The sequence below is a fragment of the Mobula birostris genome, chromosome 19 (genome assembly GCF_030028105.1).
Source record: "Mobula birostris isolate sMobBir1 chromosome 19, sMobBir1.hap1, whole genome shotgun sequence".
NCBI classification, from domain to species: domain Eukaryota; kingdom Metazoa; phylum Chordata; class Chondrichthyes; order Myliobatiformes; family Myliobatidae; genus Mobula; species Mobula birostris.
In genome coordinates this window covers 10,225,691-10,243,242 of record NC_092388.1, presented here as the reverse complement: position 1 = coordinate 10,243,242, position 17,552 = coordinate 10,225,691, and the positions used below count along the sequence as shown (strand labels likewise).

The window sequence follows — 17,552 nt, the reverse complement described above, 5'->3', positions numbered from 1 at the left end:
GAACCTCCTTTGAACCCTCTCTCTTTTCACCACTTTCTTTCATAGATAAGGGGGGCGAAAACTGCTCACAGTATCCTAAGTGAGACCTCCCCAGTGCTTTTATAAAGCCTCAACATTACCTCCTTGCTTCTTTATTCTAGTTCTCCTGAAATGAATGCTAACATCTCATTTGCCTTTCTCACCAAGGACTCAACCTGCAAATTAACCTTTAGGGAATCCTGCACAGGAACTCCCAAGGCCTTTTGCACCTCAGTTTTTTGTATTTTCTCTCCATTTAGAAAATAGTGTACACTTTTAATTTTTCTACCAAAGCGCTTGACTACACACTTCCTGGCGCTATATTCCATCTCTCATTTCTTTGCCCATTCTCCTAATCTGTTTCAGTTTTTCTGTAGTCTCTCTAATTCTGCAAAACTAGCTGCTCATCCACCTATCTTCATATCATCTGAAAACTTTGCAATAAAGCACTTAATTCCATCATCCAAGTCATTGACATATAATGTAAAAAAAATCTGTCCAAACAGACCCTTCTGGAACACCACTAATCATCAGCATCGAACCAGAAAAGGCTTCCTTTTCCAACAGATTTGTCAGGCAAGATTTTCACTTGAAGAAAGCATGCTGGCCTATTTTATCATGTGCCTCCAAGTACCCTGTGACTTCATCCTTGAGAATTGACTCCAACATCTTCCCAACTATTGAGATCAAACTGACTTGTTTCCTTTGCTCTGTCTATCTCCCTTCTTGAAGAGTGGAGTGACATTTGCAATTTTCTAGTTCTCCGGAACCATTCCAGAATCTAGTGATTCTTGAAAGATCACTACTAATGCCTTCACAATCTCTTCAGCCACCTCTTTCAGAACCCTGGGATATACACCATCTGGTCCAAGTGACTTATCTACCTTCAGACCTCTCGATTTCCCAAAACTTCTCTCTAGTTTGGTAACTTCACATGCTTCATGTTCCCTGACACATGGAACTTCCACCATACTGCTAGTGTCTTCCACAGTGAAGACTGATGCAAAATACTATTCAGTTTGTTTGCCATTTCATTATTCCCCATTACTACCTCTCTAACATCGATTGGAGAGGTAGTAAGTGATCTGATATCCAGTCTCATCTCTCTTTTATACTTTATGTAAAAGAAGCTTTTGTTGTTCTTGTTAATATTGTTGGCTAGCTTACTTCCATATTCCTTCTTTACCTTAATGAATTTTTATTTGCCTTCTGTTGGCCTCTGAAAGTTTCCCAATCCTCTACTTCCCACTGATAATTTTTTTGCTCTATTATATGGCCTCTCTTTGGCTTTTATGTTGGTGTTGACTTCTTAGTCATGGTTGTGTCGTCTTTCCTTTAGAATCCTTCTTCCTCTTTGAGATGTCTATGTCCTGTGGCTTTCAAGCTGCTTCCAGGAATTCCAGCCATTGTTGTTCTGTTGTCATACCTGCTAGTGTTCTTTTCCAATCAATTTGGGTCAACTGCTCTCTCTTGCATCTATAATTCCCTTTCCTCCACTATTCCTCCTTATCATCTTGTGAGCCTCTGTCATCACCTCTTGTTCTCTTTCGCTCCAAGGTGAAAAGCCACTTAAACTTTTCTCATAAGACGTGCTCTCTAATCCAGGCAGCATCTTGGTAAATCTCTTCTGCACCCTCTATAAAGCTTCTGCATCCTTTCTATAATGAGGCAACCCATAACCGTAGTAGTAGAAGAGCTGAGCACAATATTAATTAGAATATAAAAAACAAAGATTTGATGCTGAGGCTCACTTGGAGTATTTTGAGCAGTTTTGGGCCTCTTATCTAAGAAGGGATGTGCTAGCATTGGAGAGAGTTCAAAGGAAGTTCACGAAAATAATTCCAGGAATGAAATGCTTGTCATATGAGGAGTGTTTGATAGCCCTGGGCCTATACTCGCTGGTATTTAGAAGAATGAAACCCATTAAATGTTGAAAGGCCTAGATAGAGTGGATGTGATGAGGATGTTTCCTTTGTGAGAGAGTTTAGGAGCAGAGGACACAGCCTCAGAATAGAGGGATGTCCATTTAGAATGGAGATGAGGAATATCTTTAGCCAGATGTTGTTGAATCTGTGGAATTAATTGCCACAGTCAGCTGTGGAGGCCAGATGATTAGGTGTATTTAAGGCAGAGGTTGATAGATTCTTGACAAGTCAGGATGTGAAAGGTTACAGGGAGAAAACAGCAGAATGGGGTTGAGAGGGAAATGGATCAGCTATGTTCAAGTGGCAGACCAGACTCAATAGGCTGAATGGCCTAATTCTGCTCCTATATCTTATTGTCTTATTAATGTGGATGAGTGAAAGCCAACATCTCCAGTTACAGTTTGCAATTAAACATTTGCCATAATTTATTTTAATTTGATTTTTATGTCATTGGTGCATAGTAACTAAGATTAGTATTAGAGGGTTTGGATAAAAAGAAAAATGCAAATTTATTTCCTGGTGGCAATTTTTTGTGCTCTGTGAATTTCAAGTAGCAGAGCTCGATTGTTTGGAATTTTGTTCACAATGAGTACAGCAGTATCATGACCTGTTTCTCATTTGGTCTAGTTTGCTGCGTTTAATTGCTATTAACCTTTGTTGAAGCTGAGCAGTGTACAGACAGAAACTATTTCAAATCTAGGGCTCAGCATCTGAGGAAAGGAGAATGATTTTCACCTTCCTGACTTTTGTCCTTTTTCTGCCTGTTATTGCATATAATTAGAGAAACTGTCACAAGTTTCCCAGCACATTGAAAGGATAGAAATTTGCACTCGGCGATGTTACCTATGATGGTGCTCATTCTGCATTTCTAATATGACCATCCTTAGTGCAAGTACTACATGTGACAAGTTCTTTTCGTCATCTGCTGCAGTTTAATTAGCACTGTATTCACTCTGATCTAAGTGCCTTTGATCCTCTTTGCCCTTCTGCAGACCCATGAGGAAGATCGCTTGTGTCTTGTGCTCATTTGCTGACATGGCTCAGCTTTTGTAATGAGACAGAGGGATTCTAATGTGTTCCAATGAGCAGATTGTCTTTGGGTCAGAGGTTTTACAAAATTGCAAGTCCTATAAAGAACATGAAACTAGCTTAATGTTTTAGAAATGAGAGCTTATGTTGTTTTCTTTGCTTCATAGGCCATTTTCACTATACTTTTGTCAGATGATAATCTTTCAAAAGCTAGAGTGATTTTAGTCATTTATGTATGATTCAGTAGATTCTTCACATAAACATCCTACAAGAGTAATTGAATTTAGTCAGGAATCTTGGAGCTTTATTTCAGCTAAATTGAAACTGATATTGCTGCAGTAACTGTGTTTACATTTTCTTATATTCCGAACAGATCTTTTACATTGATGTAACAGTTCCTTCTTTTGTGTAATTAAATTGGCATACCTGTAAATTTGCTGCTATTTCATATCATCTATGTAAACATTACAAAGTCGAGTAAATTTATGAATGTAGTTTTAAGTATGCAAAACTACAGTTTCATACCATTGCTAGTCTTTGATTCACTATTACATTTCTCTTCCCTACACTCTTCACCATGCCAGTTTATTTTCATGTGTATATTTATGTCTGCAGAAAGTTAAATGTTGGACGATTATACAATGCAATAATGAGCTGTTTTCGAGGCTGTGACACTCAAAGTGAGCTCTGACCCACTTGATGGTCCCCGTATCTGTAGAACTATTTTCATAATACAGAGCTGGGAAAGAACAGTGACTGAAATGGTGATCTTGTCTAGGTCAGAAAATAAAAAGTACTTTTGAATAAGTAATCAATAGCAGAGGTTAAAAAAAAATCAGATTGAGGATGAAAGCACAAGAGCTCACGGAGATTATGGTATGAAATCATATCTCATATGGCAATTTTATAGATACACTATTGATCCGAGAGATTCTGATGGAAAATTAGATTACGTGAGATATAAACTGAGTATTCCCTGTTTTAACTTGTTTTTTTTTCAGATTTCCAGCATCTGCTGTTCTTTGTCTTTCAATCTGAATCTAAATTGTTCACACTGAATACATACCTTCCTTATTGTAAAGAGCATGTTACATATTCCAACATATTGCCCATTGATGGCTATTTTTATGCAAGTCACTTTTGATTACATATTTGTTATTGGCTGCTTTAGATTGCTAAGAGAATAAGTCAGAACTGTCAAGGGAAATATTGCAAGCTCCTGTTTAATGGCTGTAATATATTGGTGTGTTTTGCCTATTAGATAGCTTTTTCTGAGAGAGGAAATAATAGTGTTTTTAAAAAACATGTCTTTAATAAAATCTCAGGCGTTCAGAGTTTTGCATGAATTTCCTGTTTTTCATAAGTACTCCACTACTAATAATGAGCATTTGGCTCATTCTCTGGGCTGACTCTCTGGCAACATTAATTCAGTTTTCAGGTCCTTTTTAGAATTTCCAAAATATATAGATAAATAGATTCTTGAAATGAATAGATATAAAAAGTATGTGGTCTGTAATTTCTCTTTTTAGACCAAATTTGCCAAATTTCATTTTCATTATATTTTTAATCATGTCACTTTTTTGTGGCTTCAGCACTTTTTCTGTTCTGCCCATGTCTATGATCCCTATCAATTATAATAATGACAGTCCTGTAACTGACATAAGCAGCAATACCTGACTTTATTAAATAGTCATATTTATTGCAGTGTTGTCTGAATTCTAAGGTGGTGCTTTCTTGTTCCAGGTACCCTTAATCGTGAAAAAATTGCCTTTCCCTTTTTTGTCAATCATTTTCAAAAATCCTATAAATCACAATCTCAGAATTGTTCCTTAGTCTCATGTACTGTTTGAATGAAAACATGAAGGTGTGTGTACTCGCTGATGAATTGTTGAATGATATTGAAATTTGACCTTTTATCTGGAATAGCAGCATCTTGCTGCTTAAGAAAACTCTTAACTGCTTGAAATCAGAAACAACTGGCTGCTTATTTTGGAAATGACTGGGTTTAACTACAGGTTTTAACAGGAAGCATCTCATTGCTACTTGAGGTATACTTTTCTTGATAAATGAGGCAGAACACAGTAGAGTAGAAATTACACTTCTGTTGCTACAGGCCAGTCTTAAATTATCCCAATGTCAGGAAGCTTTTCAGTGTTTATTTTCTGAAGGCAGCTGTAATGGTGGCTTTGTGGTAGCAGTCTTGCCGCTAAGTCAAATGTTGTCATTTCAAATTCTGCATTAGAGATTAAAGAACAATGTCACACTAATGTAGTGCTGGGAGAATTTGTATTGTATGCGGAGCTCTGCATGTGGACAAATTTCCCTTGGAAATTGAAAAATCCCATGACACTATTTTAAAGAAGGGGCAAGCAGAGTTCTTCCCCTATACTTTTCCTTTACCCAGAATTATTTTAAAGTAAAACATGGTATTAATCATATTACTGTTTGTAAGCTCTTAGCAGCTTCATCACAGTTTATTAATGGTGATTGCAATTCAAATAAGTACTTAACATACTTTGAAATTTTCAGTGCTTGTGAAGGGTGCTTTGCAACGAAAAGTCTTTTGTGGATGATCAGTTGATGCATGAACAGCAAAACTCCTGAAAATTCTGATCTGCAAGCTCTTATTGTAGTGGATTTAAAAAATCAAGTAATCATGAAAATTTATCATTGAAAATTCTAAGTGCATAACTTACAAATTCAAATGAACAAACTAGTATCTATATTTCCTGCAATTCCTTCTCTGTACTGCCCTAATAAATTTTCACTCGTACTTCAGCAATATATAGCCTAATCAAAATCAGAATGTTGCCAGTTGAGCTAGTCATCAAAGTGCATTAACCTTTCTCAATATGGTTGACCAGGCCATCTCCAAATACAGTCCTTCCTTGTCTAATCTAAGTATACTTTGTAATTAGTAATTGTATGCTATTTTGTCATTTCATAGAATTTCTAAAATGGCTTAATAGTGATCTCCATTGTGGTCCTCTGCCTCCTCACCCAAATGCTATCCCATCAGCAATGTGATATCAAATCCTGTATGTGTGATGACCAGAATCAGTTCTACCTTTCTGCCATACGCCTCAACCGTTCTAGTGATTTATAATGCAAGTATGCTTGACTTGCACTTAAAACTGGACCGACTGCAACCTGCATCATGTTGCCAGTATTGTTGAACGTGGTACTGAACGAACAGCTGACTGAGATTTTTATTTGAAGTATTCTGTCAAAGCTGATCACGGAATTTAGTTGAGATATTTTAGAACTGCTGTGCTGCTTTCAAGCAAAATGCTCAGTTTTCATTATAGAGTGAATATGAAACCTCCAATTTTAAATATTCATTGCTGTTGTTTGATTTGGAGTGTTATTTAATTTTCATTGTAATCTTAGTTTGAAGGTGCCCAGAATTTGCATTTCCACATTTCACTTTCATTTTTGTAATTTTGCAGTAATCATTTAACTAATAGTTTGGCTTACAAGAGAAGGCAGGAGAATCTGTGAATGAATTTGGTGAAATGTTTTCTTCTGATATTGCTATTTGACCTGTATTATTGCATGGGAAGATAGCAGAAGAGAATATCTCCTTTCAGGATAACCATCTTGTCTTAATCCAATAAAATTTAATTCATTTTCAAGAATTTCAAGAGTAGACAGAAGCCTGCACCAGCAAACCTTGTTATGTTTTTCATTCAGTTAGTAGTCCGTTCTGATGCTGAGGCACTAATTCCCTTGCCCAGGAGGGAGATCTCCATATGCATGGTTGCACTCGTACAGTGATCTACTTCCAGATGCTAAAATGTAAATATGTAGACAGCATCATAAGCATTTACATTAAAAATATCTAAAGCAAAATATTTAACCTGTATTATAATTTAAAACAATTTTACTGCAGCATTGAATTCAACCAGTTGTGCAAAATTATGCCAAGGGGTGTAGGTTGGGATGGATATGGGGTATTGCATGAGCAAAGGAGGTGGGTAGTGTTGTTTAAAATATAATTGCCAATAAGCAAATTCATTTCTGGGATCTATTAAATCCTAAGTGATTTTAAAAAATGGATAATAAACATGTTTGCAGACTGTCATCACTTTGCAAACAATAATATCATAAAAGGTTCCATGAGCATACAGTATCAATTCACCTACAATGTTTAAGTATTTTCTAATTGTCACTAATTTATTTGTTCAGTTCACATCTGCTGATTGGTCCATGTGATCCATACACGAGTTTTTCGGCAGATGTTTACTCAAATTGCAAGCCGATTTGGACACATCCTCCAGTGATGCAGTATCTCATTGACTGTTGATGGGTGCTTTGAGGCCGACCTCACTGTCCATCAGCACTGTGATCCTCATCAGTGTCTGCTGCAGCTATTTATGCACTGTTAGTGCTCAAGAAATGAGAGCGCTGCTGACAGAACCGATGAGAGGAGCAGCCCAACTGGGCAATTTAGCTGATACATCTGACTGCACTGTGACATGTGTGACACGCTTGGCTAACATTACATGGATATACAGATCACTCAGAACTGACCGCTGGCAAGCATGGTGCAAAGCCGAACAGTGTTTTTTCTTGTGGAGATAATGATTGACAGATTTTGCAGAATTAAAATTGACAGCTTTCACGTTTTCTAAAGGGTTTTTTCTGTGTGGAATGTTGTTTTCCCTATTCAGTAATATGGTCCTCTGGCTGTATCATTCTTTTTGTGTGGATCAGTGAAGCATCCAGTGTGCCAGATTATACAATCATTTGGTCCTATTCCTATCACCTCATTAAGTAAAGCCTCCTCTTTTTAAAAACTTTATTCTTTAATTGCAAAAATGAGTGACTAAGGAATTGTGGCACTAAATAGTATAAAAATATTAAAACTAACGTATATTACACTATCACTTTACAGTGCTAGCCAGCGATCAACAGTGAGGGTTCACTTCCCACCCTGCCTGTAAAGAGGTTGCACATTCAGCCCGTGACCATGTGGGTTTCCTCTGGGTGCTCAGTTTCCTCCTACATCCAAAGATGTATGGTTAGGGTTAGTGAGTTGTTGCCAGAAGTGCAGCGACAGTTGTAAGTTTCCCAGCATATTCTTGGCTGATTTAATTTGACACAAATGTCATATTTCACTGTATATTTTAATGTACATGTGACAAATAAAGCTAATCTACATACTATTCCAATTACAACATTAAGGGCATTTGAAATCACTTTACAGTTTATGAAGTTAGTCAGTCTTAATGCAAGAAGCATGAGAACCAATTTGTGCCCAATAGTCTCTTGATAAAACAGCAGAATTTTAGAGACGTTGGGTAGGAGACGAATAATGGCATTGGAGTTAACTCCGTTATCTTAACATTATGGTATGGAATCTTACTATCCAAAAACATTTAGTATCTTGTTCATAGCATGACTCCTTCAACTATTAAAGTGGAAGAAAGACATCGTTTGGATAATTATATACTTGTATGCTGCTGATTTTGACACTTTACTGTTATTGATCGGAGCAGTGCAATAGTCTGCTGCCCAAAGTGCCAGAGAGAAAAGATCTTACTCTTTGGGGGGAAAAAAAACTCTTCATCACATGTTCAGTTTTCAGAGAAAGTAAGAAAGTAGCCAGTTAAATTATTTTTTATCTCTCCCATACTCCCATATCCAAAATAATATTGTATTAAAACTTGTTTTTTCATTTTCATTAATTCTGTCATTTTATTCTGAATAAAACCATTTAAATGTTGTTTTTTTATTTTGTGTATGTATCATTACAAGTTGTCTGGCTACGACATAGAGATGGTCACTTTCAAAATTCTGTTTTAAATGGGAAGATTTTTTTCTCTACTTTTGGATCAGTCAAATCATGAGTAATGTGACTGATTACATGGCGTTGCATAGTGGTGTGTAACAGGATATCCTAAACGTATCCTCAAGAGGAAACTGGCTTTTATGTATTGATTTACAGTGTCATGCAAAAGTTTGGGCACCCTGGTCAAAATTTCTGTTACCGTGAATAGTTAAGTGAGTAGAAGATGAACTGATCTCCAAAAGTCATAAAGTTAAAGATGAAACATTCTTTTCAACATTTTAAGCAAGATTAGTGTATTATTTTTGTTTTGTACAATTTTAGAGTGGGGGCAAAAAAAGGAAAGGAGCACCATGCCAAACGTTTGGGCACCCCAAGAGATTTGAGCTCTCAGATAATATTTACCAAGGTCTCAGACCTTAATTAGCTTGTTCACAGTCATCGTTACAAAAGGCCAGGTGATGCAAATTTCAAAGCTTTATAAATACTTTTGTGATTTAAACTCTTGTAATTTATGAAACATGATGCCATTTTGATTACAGTGCCCTATAAACAGCAGTAAAATAAAGAACATGCATCTGTGAACTTAAAGTTTGGGGGAGTAATTAGTATTGGCAGAGATGCCAGGGGATCACCTTCATGTCATCCCGTAAGATTTAAAGCATAGAGCTGGGCTCAATTTAATGTCTCACCCAAAAGGCAGTTCTTTCTGCGCTCCCCTAATCTTTAACATAAACTCTGAGCACAAATTTGAGGAATGGGATTTATATCTGCACCTTTTGCCCCACATGTAATCGTTACCATAATGGTAAGGCTGAGATTCTTAAGGGGCTACTTAAATTTTAAAGAAGATCATTAGAATGTCAGTGGATATTTGATGAATCTGTTTTGTTCTTTTTGCTTTATGATTCATGGATTAATGCCTAACTTTATTTAAATATTTCAAAGATTATTTGGATACACATAAGGACTGAATCGAGAATCCAGATTGAACAAATGTGTTTTCACCTCTCCAAATGGCAGTCACTTCAGTTGTAATCAGATGAGATTAAATTTACTTCATTGTTTTATAAATTATTTATGTCCTTTGGAAGTGAGCATTTGCAGGAAGTGGGGCTGGATCTCTGTGAAGGTAGCAGATGATGTGAATATCTTTGATATTCTTTGCATAATTGAAATATAAAATCAAAATTCAAACTGTTAAGATTAATCAAGGGTGTAGGAATATACCTGTCGTTAGTATTAATGATTACTAGTCTGCTACGCTCCCTGGATCATTTGTTGTATCTTGGTTGGTATCATCCTTGGCAAGGTCCTCAAAAGCACCAGGTAAACTGGCAGTCTTTTGTACATTATGGTGTATTATAGTATAACCGAGGAAAAAGATACTTGGCAATAAATTAGCTAACAAGAATTCTTATACTTTCCATATTCTTTGAAAGCTAATGAATGATTAGAGAGCAATTTTTTTTAAGTATTTATAAAAATTTATTCTTGGATCAGTGTGATCTGAACTGAAATGGAACACTCGCAAGTGTAGTGGTAAGAGTAACACTAGCTTCAGTTCCACTGCTGTCTATGAGGAGTTTGTACGTTCCCCTTGTGATTGCCTAGGTTTCCTCTGGGTGCTCCAGTTTCATCCCATAGTCTAAAGGCCTACAAGTTAGTAGGTTAATTAGGCACATGGGTGTAATTGGGAGGCAGTGGCTTCTTGGACCAGAAGCCCCTGTTACAGAATCAGGTTTAATGTCACTGGCTGTATCTTTTAACAAATGAGGATTCAAGATTGTTTAATGTAATTTCTTGTACGTGAGTATAAGGAGAACAAAAATGATTGTTACTCTGGATCTGATGCAGCACAAAAAACGCACAAAAGATAAAGAACACAGTAATAGAAAACATAATAAATTAAAATGCATTAGAGTTTGTGTGTGTGTATTCATTTTATGTCCATAAAGTGACGCTAGGTTCAACATAAGATGACTAATGGGAAATAATAATATAGTGGTGAGGTTAGTGGGTGGAGATGTTGATCAGCTTCACTGCTTTGGAAGATGATTGTTTTTGAATCTGGTGGTCCTGGAATGGATGCTACATAGCCTCCTCTCGGATGAGAGTGAGACAGACTGTCCGTGAACAGGTTGTGTCGGATCCTTCATGACTTTACTGGCCTTTTTCTGGCATCTTTCCATATATATGCCCTTGTTGGCAGGTAGGCTGGTGCCAGTAAAGCATTGGGCAGTTTTGACTACCTGTTTTCGAGCCTTCCTGTCTGACACTGCGGTTTTCATACCAAGCAGTAATACAGCATGTTAGAATCCTCTCTATTGTGGGTATGTAGAATGACATGAGTCAAGTACAAATTGGAGACCCTACCTAATCACTAACCCATGTTTTCCAGTCCCAGTAAATTTCATGTTCCATTTTTTTTTTCTCTGTTGAGAGAAAGTGGAAGAGCTTCTTCCTTTTCTCCTATGGTCCAGTCCCCTCTCCTATCAGATTCCTTCCTTTCCAGCCCTTACCTTTTCCACCCACCTGGCTTCACCTATCATCTTCCAGCTGGCCTCCGTCCCCTTCCGTCACATTTTTTTTTGGCATTCTCCCCCCTTCCTTTACAACCCTGAAGAAGGGTCTCAGCCCAAAACTTTGACTGTTTATTAATTTCCATAGATGCTGCCTGACATGCTTAAGTTCCTCCAGCATTTTGTGTATGTTGCTTTGGATTTCTAGCATCTGCAGACTTTCTGGTGATTTTGGATTAGTTCTGAGGTCAATTATTTTACTTTAAAAAGTGTTGTAAATATAGTTGACTTCATCTTTATACTTCATTGTCGCCAAACAATTGATACTAGAACGTACAGTCATCATAGTGATATTTGATTCTGCGCTTCCCGCTCCCTGGATTACGTCGATAGTAAATATTAAAAATTTAAATTATAAATCATAAACAGAAAAATTAGGAAAATGGAAAGTAAGGTAGTACAAAAAAACCGAGATGCAGGTCCGGATATTTGGAGGGTACGGCCCAGATCCGGGTCAGGATCCGTTCAGTAATTTTTTTAATAGTAATTTCTTTGGTAATTTCATTTCAATCACTCACCAAAATTTAAACAGTGATCGTTAATGCATGATTCACACAAGTCTGCTCTTTTGAAAACAGGGTTGTACAATTTGAACATGTTGGAGCAATTGGTCATTTAGTAATAAAACACGCAGATCCTTTGCTCTTCATCATGTAGTATATGAGTAAGGGAGGCATGTTGCAACAATTTAGACCTTTGATTAGCCGCACTTGGAGTATTGTCTTCAGTTCTTGTCACCCCATTACAGGAAGGATTATGATGCTTTAAAAGGGTGAATAAGAGATTTAGTTGCTTGGGTTGTTAGAGCCAGGGAGGTGGTGGTTGGGATAAGCTACTTATTAAATGCTCCCGGTGGCGTGTGTCTCAAATAGCCTCTGACAGCCAAGTCCAGCTCCTGGCCTTCATGTGTAGCTTAGCTATGAAGCCCAGCGGAACTCTTTCTACTGACAGAAGAGGGGGCAAAGGTGGGTTACTGGCACCTTAAAGCAAGTTGCTTCAGGCATATGGGGCTCGTCAGCTGTGGTTAGCAGCTCATCTAGGAGAAAGAAAATGACTCTTAAATTTCTGCTGCCTGGCAACTATATCCACTCAGAGAAGGCTTCGAGAGTTAAACCCCGAGGAAAATTCTGGAGCTGGAGTCCCTACGTTGAGTTCAGTGCTAACTGGTAGCTCTGTGATGTCACTGGTGCCAAAGAGTATCTGTCTGTGCAGTTCCTTTGGATTCATCAGCTGTGTGGAGAGAGAGATAGAGACTGTACATGGCAACCAGCTTGCTCCCCATATCATACTGCCCTGCCTTGTATATTACATAGACAGCTGGGACGCAACACGCATGGTTGACCTGACTAATGGAGGCCATCAGAAGAGATGTACCAGAATGCTGCCTGGATCAAAGTATCTAAGCTAGGGGAGTGGACAAATTTGCATTCTTTTCTCTGGAGTGATGGAGGCTAAGGGAAGACCTGATAGACGTTTATAAAATTATACAAGGCAGAGGGAGGGAAGGTGCTCAGAATATCTTTCCCATGATAGAAATGTCAAATACTCAAAGACAGGGAACATAGGATCAGGATCAGAAAAACCTGCAATAAGTTATAATCTCTGCCAACTCCATGATATGCGCACTTGCTTTACCAGCATTCAGGACACCTTCAAAAGGTAGTATCCATCATTAAGAGCACCCCATCACCCAGGCCATATCCTCTTCTCATTGCTAGCATCAGGGAGAAGGGACAGGAGCCAGAAGACACACACTCAGTGTTTCAGGAACAGCTCCTTCCCCTCTGCCATCACATTTGTTGATGGATAATGAACACATTAGTGTCTTCCCCCCCACCTCTCTTTTCATATTACTTATTTAATTTTTTATATATACTTATAATTTATAGTTTTTTGTGACTATGTAGTTCAATGTACTGCTACTGCTAAATAACAAATATGATGACTGCTACTTCCCCTCCGCCATCAGATTTCTGAACTGCCAATGAACCCTTGAATACTGCCTCACTGCTTTTTTCCACTTTTTTTACACTACTTATTTAATTTAATTTTTTTGTATATTGTAATTTATAGTTTTTTATTAAAATGTATTGCACTGAACTGCTGCAAAATGACAAATTTCATGATACATGACAGCGATAATTAAACCTGATTCTGTGCATGGAGCAGCTGAGATGAATACTGTAAATGCACTTAAAGAAAAACTAAATGAATCCACAAGAGCACGAGTGTGAAAGATGAAGGTTCATGTGGAACTAAGTATTACCATAAAATGGTCTGTTTCTCTGAAATAAATTATTTAATTTGAAGTTAAAATTTATATGTTGTGTGATTTGTGTAAAAATCACATTATGTTGTTTCTTGGAGTTGTAGAACACCAGTTCACACCTGTGAGTCTCAACCAGATGACTTCATGATTAATATCCTTATCAGAATATCAAAATATAGATTAATCTGAGGTTCTACAAGTTTAGTTGGTGCTTTGTTGCTAGTATTTTGCAAACAGCTGCATTAGTATTTACTACATGTAACACCTTACTCAGCAGTATCACCGGACAAGAGATTATATGGCTGGCACTAATAATGCCCCAGGTCACAAATTAGTGGTATTAGTAATCTTGTCAGTCTGGGTATCTATTAAACAAAAGAATAAGTAATACTTCAGAATAAATATACTGGGCTGCAAATCTGCTGAGATAGACAGATAGAGAGAGGTGTACTGTGAATGGACCACCAGGATGCATTATGACTACTGCTGGATTAGGATCATTATGGAGGTAAAATAGAAATTAAATAATTTTGGAGACTTGGAAATTACACATTTATGGTGGAAATCTTTCCATCTGTGCTCAAACATTGAATTCTGACATAACAATGTTTCTAAACCTGTTTCTTCGATATAAGAATGGTAGAAATATATGTTAAACACTATGGTTGTCATGCCAGCAACCTGGAAACACTTGTTGGTCCACTTGTTGAACATTAGATACAGCAGTACAGTTGAGGTAATTGAAACTGAATTTCTGAACTGGAGTACAAGATGCATATGCTACTGTAATCGTGTGTTTAGCTCATAATAACCAGAATGAATTTCTACCACCAAGCTTTTCAAACTTAGTATTATTTTTTTCAGTTGTTCACTGGTTGATGTATGTAATATGCAGTATATTTTCTCCATGTATACTGTTCTATTTATGGTTTAGTTTATATACTGGACACATTGAAAGTTGCAAGCATGTTGATGACTGAGGGTTTTTCTTAATGTTCTTGCCATTAAATATTATGAGAAGATTTTGTCTAAGTGTAATTCAGATCTTCATGTTTATTTAGGTATAGACATAGTTGACATAGCTGCTGAAAAATGATTTCAGTCTTTGAAATAACTATATGCAATTATATCTGAGTTGCTATCATAGATTTTGAGTCTGTATTCAAATGAACCTAAATCAATAATCAGAATCTCAAAGTTCAAAGTAAATTTATTATCAAAGTTTATATATGTTACAATATACTACCCTGAGATTCATTTTCTTGCGGGCATTCACAGTAGATACAAAAAAAAATACAATAGAATGGATGATAAACTACACATCAACAAAGACAACCATAGTACAAAAGAAGACAAACTGACTATTTAAAAAATCAATAATAAATAATATTAAAAACATGAGATTAGAATCCTTGAAAGTGAGTCAATAATCTGCTGTATAGTTAATAATTTGTCATTTGTTATGATAGAACACCATAATTTCTAGATATGAACACAAGATATTACTTGGCATTTCTGCTTTGGAGTGCAGTATTTTTGTACTATAGAGAGATTTGCTTTGCACTGACAAAATACTATAGTTTTGCTCATGACAGTTCCCCTGCCATGCATGCACTTCTATATTAGTTATACTATAGTTATTCAAAGTAAATTTATTATCAAAGTGCATATATGTCACCATATGCAACCTTCAGATTAGTTTTCCTTGCGGGCATACTTGGTAAATCCTAGAATGAATGAAAGACCGCATCCAATAGGATGGACAAACAACCAATGTGCAAAAGACAACAAACTGCAAATACAAAGGGGAAAAAATAAGAAATAAAGCAATAAATATTGTGGACATGAGGTGAAGAGTCCTTGAAAGTGAGTCCGCTGTTTGTGGGAACAGTTCAGTGATGGGGCAAATAAAGTTGAGTGAAGTTATCCCCACTGGTTCGGGAGCCTGATGGTTGAGGTGTGATAACTGTTCCTGAACCTGGTGGTGTCAGTCCCAAGTCTCCTGTACCTTCTTCCTGATGGCAGTAGCGAGAAGAGTGCATGACCCGGGTTGTGGAGGTCCCTGATGATAAATGCTGCTTACCTGCACAGTACTGTTGTGGAGATGTGCTCAATGGCCCTTCATATTTTCATATGTATGATATGAAACTTTGTTTCTTTTGACAGGACGATGATGACAATGTTTCACCACTCGACACTTCTGATACTCCAAGTTTCATTCTACGTGAGCAAGGCGCTCACTTCTGCTTTAATTCAAGGCAAGTTTTTTTTTAAGCATTCACTGAAATCCATTCTCTGTGTAACTTTTTAACTCATAAATGAAATAGTTACGAAGTAATTCTTTAATCGGATATATTTTTTTTAAATCTTTGTAGCATTGTCCTTCACAAGAAGTGTCCACTTTGTGACCTGGTGTTTCCCCCGAGTTATGATCAGAGCAAGTTTGAAGAGCATGTTGACAGCCACTGGAAGGTGTGTCCCATGTGCAGTGAGCAGTTCGCCCCAGATTGTGACCAGCAATATTTCGAAAAGCATGTCATGACACATTTTGCTGAAAACGTTCAGCATTTTTGATTAAATTGCAAAGCTTATTTACCAATTTTTTCTCCATAACTGAAGTTGGTTAATGTTAATAATTTAGCAAAGACACTATATCTTAACGCTGAAGGCCACTTTCACAGTAGTTTGCTGTATTACTTTAAAAATATCCTTGTTCATGAATATAATATAAATATTATATAAATATGTTATTAGATGCATGAATTAATCATTACAATGTTACTAATTTGCATAGTTGCCTAGAAAATGTGTATCTTATTTGAACTTCATGCCATCTATTATTATGCCATAGATGATAATCTTACTTCATTGTAGCTTTAGCAAACAAAAGTACATTTCCGGTAATCTATTAAGGATCCTAAAGATAGTGCTTCACCTTTCAAAACCTGTGACAATTTACAGATAATCAGTAGTTGATTAGTTAATCCTGAGTTTGAGGTTTTTTTCTTTCATTTCAGCTTGATAGAAGTTTCAGAAGTGAGATGTGAATCCAGGGACAATTGTACCTGAGTATATATTCTGTAAAACAATTGCACTTTCACTAAAATGTCAACCATGTCCTTTATCATAATGTGATTGAATTTCTTTCTGTAAATGCCTACTGATACATTTTGCAGATAGTTTTGCTATTGTGTTAAGTCTCTGCACAAAACTGTATTTAAGTTTCAGTTTTCACTGGTAATGATGTATCCAGTTTTTCGTTGCAGTAAGATTTCTCTTTACAATAAAGACAGGTCCAGTCTATCTACTGATCATGGATTACATCACAGCTGTTCAAAGAGACAATATACACTATCAATACATCTTAAAAAGTCTACACTCATTGGCCACTCTATTAGGTACACCTGTACAACGGCTTGTTAAAGCAAATATCTCATCAGCCAATTGTGGCAGCAACTCAGTACATAAAAGCATGCAGCTGTGGTCAAGAGATTCATTTGTTGTTCAGACCAAACATCAGATTGGGGAGGAAATGTGATCTAAGTGACTTTGACTATGGAATGATTGTTGGTGCCAGACAGGGTGGTTTGAGTATCTCAGAAACTGCTGATCTCCTGGGATTTCATGCACAACGCTCTCTAGCATTTTCAGAAAATGGTGCAAAAAAAAAAATCCAGTGAGCAGCAATTCTGTGGACAAAAATGCCTTGTTAATGAGAGATCAGAGGAGAATGGCCAGATGGGTTGAAGAAATTCAAAATAACAAAAAGGTGAAAGTAATTCAAATAACCATGCTTTAGACCAGTGGTGTGCAGAAGAGCATCTCTTGTGTGCACAGCAGGTCAAAACTTGAAGCAGATGGGTTGCAGTAGCAGAAGAGCACACTAGATTCCATTCCTGTACCTAACAAAGTGGCCACTGAATGCAGTTCTACTACAA

General features: G+C 36.9%; 1 protein-coding gene across 2 annotated transcripts in view; it reads left to right on the top strand.

The window, feature by feature from the left end:
* tax1bp1b (Tax1 (human T-cell leukemia virus type I) binding protein 1b) overlaps window positions 1-16,926 on the top strand; it is a 118,918-nt gene extending 101,992 nt beyond the window's left edge. For both annotated transcript variants that reach the window (XM_072283210.1, XM_072283209.1), the window contains 2 exons: window positions 15,781-15,872; window positions 15,990-16,926. In XM_072283210.1, coding sequence (XP_072139311.1) covers window positions 15,781-15,872; window positions 15,990-16,188 — 291 coding nt within the window. In that variant the 3' untranslated portion in view covers window positions 16,189-16,926. The remainder of the gene's footprint in view (window positions 1-15,780; window positions 15,873-15,989) is intronic.
* Window positions 16,927-17,552: the final 626 nt, after the last annotated feature.